The sequence below is a fragment of the Staurois parvus genome, unplaced genomic scaffold, assembly GCF_062004578.1.
Source record: "Staurois parvus isolate SC_StPar_1 unplaced genomic scaffold, SC_StPar_1.0 ptg000350l, whole genome shotgun sequence".
NCBI classification, from domain to species: domain Eukaryota; kingdom Metazoa; phylum Chordata; class Amphibia; order Anura; family Ranidae; genus Staurois; species Staurois parvus.
This window is the reverse complement of record NW_028318146.1, coordinates 469,565-483,741: the sequence shown is the minus strand read 5'-3', so window position 1 is coordinate 483,741 and position 14,177 is coordinate 469,565. Positions and strand designations below refer to the sequence as shown.

General features: G+C 43.1%; 1 protein-coding gene across 2 annotated transcripts in view; it reads left to right on the top strand.

Annotated features, from left to right (window-relative positions):
- CHRM4 (cholinergic receptor muscarinic 4) overlaps positions 1 to 13,640 on the top strand; it is a 116,679-nt gene extending 103,039 nt beyond the window's left edge. For both annotated transcript variants that reach the window (XM_089684557.1, XM_089684558.1), the window contains one exon: positions 8,267 to 13,640. In XM_089684557.1, coding sequence (XP_089540683.1) covers positions 8,267 to 9,771 — 1,505 coding nt within the window. In that variant the 3' untranslated portion in view covers positions 9,772 to 13,640. The remainder of the gene's footprint in view (positions 1 to 8,266) is intronic.
- Positions 13,641 to 14,177: the final 537 nt, after the last annotated feature.

Here is a 14,177-nt window from a genome sequence, read left to right as displayed (position 1 = left end):
ACTGGAAGGAATTACATTATGTGCAATGGTTAGTTTGTTTAAAGCACACACGTGCAAAGAGCAGTTTAAGACTGTTTTATATAGACAGTTTATAAAGAAGTTATTATTATTATACAGGATTTATATAGTGCCAACAGTTTGCTCATCTCTTTACAATATAAAGGGAGACAATACAGATCAATACAAGAGGGTTAGGAGCAGGGGCGGACTGACCATTTGGAAACTCTGGCACTGCCCGAGGGCCCGGGGTCAGTATGGGGCCAAATGTGATGCCCCTGGTACTTTTTTCATAGGCTTTTTTGAGTTTGGGTAAGGACACAGGGGCCCCATGAGTTGTCAGTCCACCCCTGGTTAGGAGGTCCCTGCTCCTTGGAGCTTACAATCTAAGAGGGAGGGACTAGTGGTACAATAGGTAGTAACTGTGGGGTAGTAGCAATAAAAACCTGGCGGGGGTTCTACCCTTCCTCACTCCATTCCCCCATAAAAAGTTTTGGATAAAGACATACCTAAAGTTCATTTATAAAAGAAGAAATTCTAGAAAGTTGATCTATGTAGATCATATAATCATTTATAAATGTGTGTATTTTATATCTGTAAATACAATGTGATCCTACAGAGACCAGACCATGTACAGCACGGAGCTCCGGTCTTGGAATTACACTCAAAATTCTCAATAGTTCTCGATGGGAATGAATAGCAAGAGTGGGGGGGGGAGGGGGGGGGGTTCTTGTTTCAGTAATAGAACAACACTGCCATCTGCTGGCTTATTTAAAAAATGGGGCTGTCCTGGACACCTGTGCCTGTTACCTAATGCCTGTGTAGTCTGGAGACTTTCTCAGCCTTTTTGCCTTGGAGAAATTCTTAAAATAATTTTCAGGTCTTGGGGAATCTAAAACCATTTGGGGAAAGTAGGAAAAATGCTTCTTACACTGGTGACCATTGGCAGTAATGCCCCACTTACAGCGGTGGTCAGGATGCCACCTTTAAAGACAGCTAAAAGACCATTGGTATCATGCAGCTGGTTGTGTCAAGTGGCGTTTGCCAGTGCCGGGACAACATCAATTAAAGCCAAGGACGAACATGCCAAACTACAACCCTCCCCCAAGATGTATAAGCATTATGTGTCAGCAAAAATCCCCTCCCCCCAAAAAAATCAAGCACTATTCTGCACAGGGGCGGATTGACAACTCATGGGGCCCCCGGGCAATATGAGATCATGGGGCTCCTGTGTCCTTGCCCAAACTCAGAGAATCCTATGAAAAAGGTACCAGGGGCATCTCATGGGGCCCCCTACTGACCCCGGGCCCTCGGGCAGTTCCCTGATTCTGCATATTTACCCGCTAAGCATAAATTCCCCCTCCTGCCAGTACAAATCCACCCCCCCCCCCAGAAGAAATGCCCCCCCCCTCATCCCCCCTGCCCTAATCAGCCCTTCTAGCACAAATCCTCTACCCCTGAAACATCCCTTCTGAGCACAAATCCTATCCCCCCACGCCACCCCCCCAGCACAAATTCACCCTTCCTAGTACAAATCTCCACCCCTTCCATATTTCCCCTCCTAGCACAAATACCCCCAATCATCCCTATTAGCACAAACACCCTCCCCCCTCCTCAAAATAAAAAATGCCCTCCTAGCACAAATCCCCTCCCTACCCTACTCTATGACATTTTCTAGCACAAACCCCTCAAATCCTCTTTCTAGCAAAAATAATCTTCCCCCCACCCCCCTCCCAACAACAATCCCCCCAAATAACACTCTTAGCACCCCCTCCCAAATTTCCCCTCCGATAACAATTCTTACCCCCTGCCCTTCCCCAATTTCCCCCTCCCTAAAAAAATCCCCTGCCCCAATCTCTCTGCAGTGCCCCTCCACCTCACATGATAACACAGTGCCATGGGCAGTCGCCCCTCCTGCCCACCCCTTGTCCTTGGCTGGCATTGGCCCTGGAACTATACTGACACCCAGGGGCGGACTGACCATTCGAGCACTCGGGTCAGTAGGGGGCCCCATGAAATGCCCCTGGTACCTTTTTATAGGCTTTTTTGGGTGTGCTTTGAGTGTCTGCAAGGACACAGGGGCTCCATGATCCCCTATTGCCCTGGGGCTCCATGAGTTGTCAGTCTGCCCCTGCTGACACCCAGGGCTGCTGTTCGAAACCACGGGGCCCCATACAACCAACCTGACAGGGCCCCCTTCAAAAAAGTTTACTATGCTTCAGTTATGAATGAGCACAGTGAGTGACCGGTACCGATCAGTCATTGTGTTCATTGAAGAAAGGAAGGGGCTGGTAAATGTGACATATTTACTGGACCCTTCCCCCACTCTCCATCCTGAAGGATCCTATTGTCTGCTTGCAGCTGCTGGTGGGAAGAAAAGGAGGGAAGCCAGCAGCACTACAGGGGTAGGGGCATACAGGGGGGCCTGGACAGCAGCGGAGAAACGTATGGTGCACAGAGAGGGTGATGGGTGTGACAGAAGGCATATACTGGAACCAATCCCCTGTATGGCTCTCTCTGCAGCAGTTGAAAGCCAGCAGGAGGGAGAGGAGAAGCAGCCAGCTTTCAGCTGCTGCAGAGGGAGCCATACAGGGGATCGTTTCCAGTAATTGTCCCCCTGCCACACCCATCGCCCTCCTTGCCCACATCCGACTCACCCAGCTACCTGGGCCCCCCTGCTGGCTTGGGCCCCGTACAGGAGGACTGGTGGTACCCACTTATCCCCAGCTCTTCTGACACCATCAAATCACACCAGATCAAACAGCCACAGCTTAAGGAACCCCCAACAACCTCTGGAGGAATCTTAGGGCCCCATGGGTAGGACTGGCTGGTCTGGACTGTTTATTGTTTTTATTAAAAAAATAAACTCCTGCTTCCATGTATTTTATGTGTAATAAATGATAGTGAGCAGATAGCAACCAGTCAGATCCCAACTGTCATTTTTCTTGTGCAGATTACGTGAAAGCTAGAAGCTCTGTTTCTTGGCTATAACAAACGTCCCATATTTCTGATACGAGAAGGAGGCGCTGCTTTTAGAACATAGAAAGGACACACTCCTATTTACATAGACGAGGATACATTAGTGGAAGTGGAAGTCAGGGCAAAATATAAAATAACATAGATGATGTGGTCTATCAGTAGCATTGAAGGCTGAAAAAAGATGCAGACAGGCAGGTTCATACAATGTCTCTTCTGCAAAATGTACATGCTCAGTTCCGTTTACATTTTTGGGACAGTGCTAGTGTCCTGGGATGAATGACTCCCACACATATGCGGGAGTGATGTCATCCTATATCAGCCAATCAGGATAGCCAAAGACCAGCACCCAGAGAAGTCGCGGAGAAGATGCCATAGTCCCTGACTTTAGTTCTGCTTTAACACAGCAGGTTTTTATTAGGCACATCCTGCCCGTAGAGCTGTTATTTCTCCTCTTCCCTTAACCTCTTCTGACAGTCGTACACATATATGGATCCCTGGAATCTTCCAGGATCCCCTGAGGAAGCCATGTGAACACCATAACAACATGCATAGGGCGGAGGCAGGTGACATTGATTGACAGCTGTAATCAGCAGGTTTTTATTTAGTCGCATCCTGCCTTAGAGCTATTATTTTTCCTCTTCCCTTAACCTGTTCCTGACAGTCATACACATACATGTATACCCTAATTCTTCCAGTATTCCTTGAGGAAGTTATGCGACCATGACGGCACACGTAGGGTGGAGTCAGGTGACATTGATTGGCAGCTGTAATCAGCAGGGATTTTTTTTTGTCAAATCCTGCCCATAGAGCTGTTATTTCTCCTCTTTCCTTAACTTGTTCCTGACAGTTGTACACATATATGTATACCCTGAATCTTCCAGGATCCCCTGAGGAAGTCATGTGACCATAACAACATGCATAGGGGGGAGGCAGGTGACATTGATTGACAGCTGTAACCAGCAGATGATTGCAAACAACTGGACAGTTTTTTGAACAGCCCATGGGAACTCTACTTATGGTGGGATATGATACCCTGTTTGGCCGGTATTGGCCTCTCTGGAATGTAAGTGCAATACCTTGTTTTAAACAATACAGTACTTTTATACGGTTTTACACTATGGGCTGGCATTGTGTTTTTACTTTTGAGAACTACTGAGCAACTTTATCGGATATAAAGATTGCGGCCAGGGGCAGACTGACAACTCATGGGGCCACCGGGCAATAGGGGATCATGGGGCCCCTGTGTCCTTGCCCAAACTCAAAAAAGCCTATGAAAAAGGTACCAGGGACATCTCATGGGGCCCCCTACTGACCCCAGGCCCTCGGGCAGTGCCCGAGTTTCCATATGGTCATTCCGCCCCTAATTGCGGCATAGATGATCCTTTGGCAGGAGAGTGGCACACTCCCTAAAGGCGCATGTAGACCATTTGCTTTGCAGCATAGGTCGACATCATCTGGTAAGCTGCTGACCTTTTGCACGGACTTGGTGTCACTGAGTGTTTTTTATGAAGAGCACTGTACTTGTTTTGGAGGATTTTCTGGAGAATTATAATATTTCTGGACTTACTTTATCACTTTCATTTCTCTGAGGAATACACTGTTATATTATTTTGCATTGTGTAATGTACATTTAGGTGTTATTCATTATTCACTTTATTATAGTTTGTTTCTAATTAGCTCCACACTATTATACAATCTATTATATTGCTAGTGGCTGGTTATTGCTGGTGAGATTTATTGGTGCTCGGGGGTCCATTGTTGCTGGAGGATTTTATGTTGCTAGGAGGTCAATTGTTGCTGTTGCTGTGGGGATCTATTGTTGCTGGCTATAGGGAAGTGGGTAAGGGGATGAAGGCAAGGGGTAACTTGGAAGGGGGAGTATTTGAACTTATTCTCTGAGGAAAAAAGGCCCTAATTAACATAGAGGGGGAAGCGTGGGACTTATTCCACACAATATATGGCTGGGCATGGAATTTAACGCTGAGCCGCCACACATGTGAATCCATGGGGGATGGCTTTCTGTACAAGAACATGCTCTGTGCACCTTCCCAACAGTAAAGCTATTATAGACAACTCCTGATGATTTTTCATCAAGCTTCTAATCATGTGGCCGCTTTGGCAATCAGATTGATATCTGCCCAATGATACTCATCGAGTTCCAGAGCCAGCAACATGGAACGACAGGAACAGCTCACACTGGACCAGCTCCATACTCACTGCACCACGTCCTCCTTAACACAGCAGGCTAATCATATTAGATGTTATTTGATAGAAATCATTCACTATCTCCTTTTTCCTTCACAAGTCTGAAACGATCTGCCGAGATCTCTTCAGTATTTCCCCTTTGATTCCGCCATCTAACTTCACACAGTCCAACATGGTTAAAGGGTTTGTATTTTACTGCTGTGACCTGAAGAAGTCAGGCTATCTTACTTATTATATTTGTATTTATACTTGGGATACTAAGCATATCTTACAGAAGCATATCTGCAAAACTGAGAAAAACATGTTTCTAAATATGCTGGGCATGTAAGCCCATTGATTAGAGTGGAGCTCCTCCCAAAAGGGGAAGTTCCGCTTTAAGCCTTTGTCCCCCGCTCCCCATTAAGGATTAGCACCTTTGGGGAGCGGGTACCCGAATTCGACAGGTACCCACTCTCAATTGCCTAGGTGATCGGAAGCGGAAGTTATCCCCCCTCCCTGTAGTCTTCTAGGAAACATGACAGGTCACAGAAAACTACGGGGCCATTCACAAAGCACAGCGCTTCTCGCGCATGCGCAGTGGGCACCCAGCTATGAAGCCGCAAGCTGTCACAGTCGGGTGCCCACACTGAAGATGTCGGCGCTGGGGAGAGAAGATGGTCTGTGAAGCCAACCGTGGTGAAGACATCGCTGGACCGAGGGACAGGTAAGTGGCTGTATTTTAAAAGTCAGCAGCTACAGTTTTTGGAGCTGCTGACTTTTATTTATTTTTTTTAGGTGGAACTCCGCTTTAAAAACTGGAGAAAATGAACAAGAGCAATTTTCGACTGCAACCAATTTAATATTTGTTGGGTAGGTTCAATGTGAAAGCTATTTCTCAATTTGTTAGCAGACTTCGCACTGATCAACAACGTTGAGTTAGGCTGGCTATACACAAGAAGAATTTTGTTTGAAATGTTTCAGAACATTTGTTTGATTTTCTACAGTAATTGTTAGTGGGATCCAAGGCTTTTGTTAGAAACCATGGGGGCCCCATACAGAAACTTTGACAATGAAAGGCGGAATTGCCCCTGAGGTCTCTGTCCAGCCCCATGTGGGTAACCCTATACCAAGAACCATTGCTGTCACATGGGGAGGAAGGAAAGCCAGTCACAATGTCACTTTGCATCCCCATGCAAACAGAAAGATGCCTTCATGAGGAAAATAATTTTTTTATTTTGTTCAATTTCTGTTCAATTCAATTTCCTTACAGCTGTTTATATCTTAAAGTACTTGTAAATCCTCACCTTGTAAAACAACCCATTCAGTTTAAAATAGAAATGAAAGGCAAAACATGTGTGTATATATAAAAACATATATAAAAACATTGTAAATACCTTTCATCCCTTTTTATAAGTGATCACATTCCCTCTGTTCTCAGCTGCAGAAGGGGGAGGAGAAACAGCATCACATTAATCTTCCCAGTGATTGGCTGTGCGAGGGGGGTTTAGGACAGCTCTGATCATTGGAGAAGAGCAGGCTAAGTTCCCAGGACAGCTAGAGAACTGACTACACTGTTCTCTCCTGCTTAGTGTGGTCAGTTTTTATTAGGAAAGCAGAGGGACTGGCAGGAACCCCAGGGTTTTCACACAAAGGAAGCAATACAAAAAAACAGAATACTTATTTATACAAGTACATGGTACAGCAGGCATATATCAAGAATATGAAATGTTGGGTGTACATATTCTTTAAAGAGACTCTGGTGGTGATATCTGTCCACTAGAATTCCCAGCTCCAAGCAATCACCATGGCCATTGTGATGCCAGATAATGTTGTTATTCTCCTGTGTACTATGAAGTCAGCAAATATATTGGGGAGGCCACCTTCAGTATGGCTTTATGGGAGTGGGCAGAAATGGAAACTGCTATGAGGAACTATCTCCATTTGAGTCTCATAAATTTAAACAGCTACTACTGGTGAATTAATGCACCAATAGCGCCCCAATAGTGAGGCTGACCTTTAAGCCTGCCATAATTCACCTAAACCCTACTCTAAGTTAACAGCTAGTTTTCCATCCAGGGGCGGACTGACCATTCGAGCACGAGGGCCCGGGGTCAGTAGGGGTCCCCCTGAGATGCCCCTGGTACCTTTTATTGGCTTTTTCATAGGCTTTTTTGGGTGTGGGTGAGCACACAGGGGCCCCATTATCCCCTATTGCCCGGGGGCCCCATGAGTTGTCAGTCCGCCCCTGTTTCCACCCGCAGCCTTTTTCAGGACCTGAAAATTGGGATTGTCCCTTCAGTATTGGAATGCATGGAAGGAGTGTCTTAAGTACAACAAGGGGTATAACAGCTACCCAGTTTATTATAGCTGATGAGGTTTAAGGTGCTGCTCGGATCCTAGCCTGGGGGTCTCCAAAAAGCGCTCCTTTGGATAAAGAAGTATTTGATTCCCTTTTTGTGGGGGAACTGGCGTTCTCATCTGGACTCTCTGCTCATACAAGTTAACTAAAACCATTAGGGCTCAGGGGGTTGTCAATTCACCCCAGCTGGTTGCCCACACTGTTCTTGGTCACACTTGCTGCTCCTTACATCCCAATACATTTATGTGTTGCATGTTTTTTTCCTCTTCTCTGCAGCTTGGGTATTATATCACTCAGAAGTGTATCAGTGCATTGTGTTAAAGTTGATTATAATACTAATTACCATAAGAAGTAGACAGTTACCTTTATTTTTTTTTCAGAGCAGACAGCAGTTTCAGAAACTTTCCCATTTCTAAAATATGCTTCGATGGAAGCTTTGTGAATGCTCCCTGAGCAGCGGCACTCTGTTCAAAAATAGAGCAACTTTGGTGAATTGGGACTAGAGGAACTGTCAAACTCATTAAAATGGCACACTAATTAACTAATAACAATGACCTAAGATGCTAGTTGCTGTCATCTTTGAAAGTCATTAGGCAAGAACCAAAAAAAAACATGTCTGACCTTCTCAGCAACATTCTAAACGCGTTTGGTGACATTATACTGTGCGTTGAATTATCTAGGTGACAATGTTTGTGACAATTTTACTTTAATATAACTTTTTCCCTTTCTCTTCATTTTTCTTTGCAGATACTTTCTACAATCTCTCTGCATCTTATTGGCCAACTACAATGGAAAACACCTCATGGCTGAACACGACAAGCATTGATACGCAAAGCCCAAATTATACAATGGGCACGAGAAGTCCGTACCAAACAATGGAGATGATTTTCATTGCCACAGTCACGGGCTCACTTAGCTTAGTCACTGTGGTAGGAAACATTTTGGTCATGCTTTCCATCAAGGTCAATCGACAGTTGCAAACAGTGAACAATTATTTTCTCTTCAGCCTGGCCTGTGCTGACCTTATTATTGGTGTTTTCTCTATGAACCTCTATTCTGTGTATATTATTAAGGGCTACTGGCCTCTTGGTCCTATTGTGTGTGATTTGTGGCTGGCCTTAGACTACGTGGTCAGCAATGCTTCTGTAATGAACCTCCTGATCATCAGCTTTGATCGGTATTTCTGTGTTACCAAACCATTGACTTATCCAGCTCGAAGAACCACCAAGATGGCAGGTCTGATGATTGCAGCTGCCTGGCTCCTTTCCTTTGCCCTTTGGGCACCTGCCATCCTATTCTGGCAATTCATTGTGGGTCAGAGGACAGTGAAGAATGATGAATGCTACATCCAGTTTCTTTCCAATCCAGCAGTCACTTTTGGCACAGCCATCGCAGCCTTCTACCTTCCTGTGGTCATCATGACCATACTGTATATTCACATTTCATTGGCCAGCAGGAGTAGGGTCCGCAGACATTGTCCAGATGCCCGACAAGAGAAGAAGAAACCCATTAGCTCTATGAAAAGTCCTCTGATAAAACAAACCAAGAGTCCTCCCAAACCAGAGCCTTTGGAAGCAAAACCAGAAGAGGAGAATGGAGTAAGAAATGGAAAAATAGAGAAATCTTTGACCAACCTTCAGTCAGTGGAGGAAAAAGAGACCTCGAATGAATCAAGCACGGCCAGCATGAATCACAATCCTCCAGATAAGCAGTTGAGTAATAATGCGTCTTCTGGTGTTGTCTTGGCCCCTACTCAGAGTATACAGTCTTTGCACCCAAGGGTGAATACTGCTTCAAAGTGGTCGAAAATCAAGATTGTCACCAAGCAGACAGGTAATGAGTGCATAACGGCCATAGAGATTGTGCCTGAATGCTCAATACCTCTGCACAAAGATTCTTCTGGCTTGCCAAATACTCGTCCAGGCAATGTGGCACGGAAGTTTGCAAGCATTGCACGCAATCAGGTGAGAAAGAAACGTCAGATGGCAGCTAGGGAGAAGAAAGTTACCAGGACAATTTTTGCAATTCTGCTAGCATTTATCATCACATGGACGCCTTACAATGTCATGGTCCTCATAAACACATTTTGTGAGACTTGCATCCCTGAAACAATGTGGTACATAGGCTATTGGCTCTGCTATGTGAACAGCACAATAAACCCAGCTTGTTACGCTCTGTGCAATGCCACCTTCAAAAAGACCTTTAAACACCTCCTCATGTGCCAATACAGGAACATTGGTGTAGCCAGATAGGCTTAAGGAACTTACATTGTAAACACTCGCTTTCATTCTTATGATGTAAAACAAGTCATTAATGGAATTTAGAGACTTCCCTGAGCAAAAATCCTCAGTAGCTCATGGAAAGCTGCACAAAGGACATTTTTTTGGGTTCAGCAGCAGGATTGTAGGTAGATATTAATCTAATGCAATCGGCATTCTCTTTAAAAGAAAGTCCTGTTTTGGAGGACACTATTTAAGTAAACCTAAAGACTAAAAACAGTTTTGACTTGAAATGAGATGTTCCATATCTTAAACAAAGAACTATATAAATTATGGTGTAGTACTGACTGGAAGCTTAGCAGGAAAACAAAATCTTGTGAACAGTCACCAGTTTGATGGCCTTGTTGTAGACCTTCTTTAGACCATCTTGAAAAGCATGTTATATCAATGCTGTTACAGTCTTGCAGAGCATTAATCTTTGATGAGTAAACCAATCAGTGCTCTGCTGTACAGTCTTTCTTCCAACACTTGGAACATTTCTGTAGTAATGGTATAAATGACCTGTTACACCCCTGCTAAGTATTTTCCATATGCCAATGTTATCTGCTGTCCTTACCTATACTGCAGGTCACCACTAGTCTATTCCTTGGTGTGACATAAAAATCCGCCTACAGCAATCTCTATTCTTCGTAAATACCCACAACGCACTTGCATTTGGATAGACCCTTGAGACGGTCTAATCTTTTGGTGCAAGCAATTCGAGAATCAGCTGCTGGGCAGTCTACAGTAGCCAAAACCTCCTTTGATTCCTCCTAGGATGTTAAGTTATGAAGTTGGTTGAGGTGTTGGACTATCTTATAACAGACTTATATATCATTTGTTTTCCATCCAGTTTAGAGAGTTTTCAAAAAGATACAATATGACAAGATAGTCCAGACAGAGCACCTTATGAGAAAAGATATGATAATGAAACACTGCTTCCTGTTGACCACACTATGGATTAACTTCAGGTCACCAGGGTCATAATAATTTAATAACGATTCAGTTCAGGTTTGGATTTATTTGCTTATTACACAAGACAAATAGCCCAGCATTCCATTGATTTTTTAATTCATTTTCTAAAATAATAGCACACAAGTAGTTCTGTTATCATGTTTGCTGAAAGTATATCTCAACCCCTTACTTATGTGGGGTCCAACATTCCAACGATCTACTGAATTTCCATCTTAGTTGTCAGTCTCATTTGACACTTACATTTTAGGACTGATCTGTACAAGCAGGAAAGAGCATTCTATTTTTTAGGTCAAAGATAAAAAATAGCACTAGATTATTATCTCTCTGGTGACCTGAGGCAAGCTTAGAGCAACTTAGAGCACATCAGTAATTTCATAATAAACACGGTGAAGAAGGAGGGTAGGAGGTTTGAACGCTGTACATATTTCTTCAGTCTTTGTCCATTCCAGAAGGACATCATTTGAGGGTTACTTTAGTACTGTATGCTTCCATGGTGTTTGCTTGTTAGCGCTGCAGCACATTCATTTTGGCAACATTTTGGGGAAGGCATTTTTCTGTTCCAACATGACAGTGCCGCTGTGCACAAGACCAGCTCTGTAAAGCTTGCTGAATTTGGTTTGGAAGAATGCAAATGATCTGCACAGAGCCCTGATCCCAACCCTTGCCTTGCTGATGGAATGGAATGCCGATTTCAAGCTTTCTTGTCCAGCTTTAACATTTGACCTAACAAAATCCCTGAAATATTTTGTGGAAAGCCTTTCTAGAAGAGTGAAGGGTGTTATAACTGAAAAGGAAGGAGAGGTATCAATTCCATATTAATATCAATGGTTTTTGGAACATCCAAAAATTTTGTATTGAGGGGGTCAACTATATTTAATCCATATAGTATGCCTTCCACAGGTTTTTTAGCAGTTTGAAAGAACTGCACCACCATTTTCCTGCTGAGCAAAATACTGCTGTTCTCTTACTTATAGATTTCACAAGTGGTCTATGACATCAACCAGCATTTTGAGATATTCAGACAAGACAGAGAGAAAAGTCCACGCCAGATGTCCAGCATGACCATATAACATAATTTCATAATAGTTGAGCATCTTTTATGGTCCTCTGTGAACCCCAAAATTGGAGATGCTGAGTTTAAAAGATCTAGAGCCTGGAAGGTTGGACTCTTCTCCCTGTTTGTCACTAAATGTGATGGGCGGTGGTGGTGATGGATAGAAAAGTACAGGGGTAAGATGAGCCAAAGCTTGGCCTTTCAAGCTTGGAATGATATTTGTGTAATTGAATATTTTTTGGGTTTTTGGGTCTATCAGGAAGTGTTAGAAAATAACCCAACGTATGTTCAAACACCTATAGGAGGCTAAAATTAACGCCCGGCTTTAGCCATTAACCAATTAGGAAGAATTTGGAAAATGATTCTACACATGGGATACTGGTAGCAAAGATGCCAAAAGTTGCTTGAGATAAAGTAACCAGCACTAGGTGTTTGGTTTAGGGATACCATGACTAGGGATGTTGGTTTAAGACAGTGTTTCTCAACTCCAGTCCTCATGGACCCCCAACAGGTCATGTTTTCAGGATTTCCATTATTTTGCACAGGTGATTTGATCAGTTTCACTGCCTTAGTAATTACCACAGCTGTTTCATCTGAGGGAAATCCTGAAAACATGACCTGTTGGGGGTCCATGAGGACTGGAGTTGAGAAACACTTGTTTAAGAAGACCACGTCATGCTATAGGCTGAAGTGGAAAAGGAATTGTGAATAACTTTACACCACTAGTAAAGCAATTACATATCTCAGTTTTTAGAATGTATGCATGGTCAAACTCAGAAACTGCTTAAATGATATGGGGTATGTGCACTCCATATCAAAAAGCCTTGCTAATTTAGAAGTGCCTCCTGTCATCACTCCAAATATACTTACTGATTCTGGCAGGAAGTTTGTTATGAATTAATTTCCTTTTGGACAGGTAACAAGCCTAAGATAAAGTCTACAAAAATTGCTCTAGTGTTCTCATCCATCCAGGTGCAATCTCAAGCCAGACTACAGTTGGATGTTTCGGCGTACCTATCACTGGCATGTCCCATTGTTGTCTGTGCGAAAACTCCTTCTTGGATTGGGCTGGACCATGCCTAGCCAGACCCCTCAATGTGTTGATTTCATGGGGTGCTGGAGCAAGGAGCAACAGCATATGTTGCTGAACCACATTTCCTCTACAGAAAGTACCCACAGGGGCTCATGGGAGTTGTAGTTCTGTTGACAGCATCACAAGAAGGTGATGTGTAGTTACAAATGCAACCTGTCTACCTAGCCAGGATATTTTTGCACACTAGTAAAGGAGGCCATAAGAGATAAGGACAAAAAAATTTAATAAAATCACTTTCCTAAAAAAGTTAACATCTAGCCTTCAGCAAAGAATTCTATAAAACATTCATAAATAAAAATGAGACTTCATATTTCCTTCGACTAAGCTGGAGTTTTAATGCATTAAGGTTGAGGAAAGCTGTTCTAAAACATCTTGAGAAAATTGGTGCCTGCCTTTAGTACCCTCCTTCTTTACACCCAACCATGTGCTGTCATTTGATGTGTTGCACCTAACAGCAAGCCTGGGAAGGACATCAATTATACACCAAAACAAGTCATCATGGTTACTTTTCGACCTGTGCCAAGATTACAGCATTTGTTCTTGCGTAGAGATGGACTTTTCGATATTTTTTTATAGAGTGATAAATATTTATTAATACTGTCTTTGTATCTGCATGATTCTGGCTACAGGCAGTGTCAAACTTTCAGTGTTGCAGCGTGCCTACCTGGCAGTGACAAGGGTAAAGCACATGCTGGGTGCAAAATATCTTAGTCATTAAACAAGTGGTCTCTCTCAACTGTCTATGTGTTGTGTTGGTTATCCTTTAACCATCTGTATATTTTGTGGTTCCATCAGCGGTTGTCTAAGAAGTCAGCCCCGTAAATCTGGAAAGCTCAAATACTTCAGGATGTTTCAAGCACACCTATTACCTTTACAACAGTTTTAAAACTTGTGGGATCCTTCATACTAGAGAGTGAATATTGCTAAGTACTATACAATGCTATGCAATGTAACTCTACACCACTGTCTGTATTTTGTGGCCCATTCATAAAATGTAAAAGAAAAACGTATTCCTGCGCCAAACAAACTACAAAATCTAAACTGCTGCTGTGGAAATTGTGAAGAAACACAAACAATAAGAAATATAAATAAACAGCGCAAAAAAAGATTTCTAAATCCACTCATAAAACATTATTATATAAAGTGCATAAATTAATAGTGAGTGTCCTCAATTATATTATTATAAAACACCAAATGTCCATGTGTAATAAAGATCAAAAATTCCAAAAATGTCTTCAAATATAAAGAAAAACTTCCACCTTCCACCCGTGCAAAAAC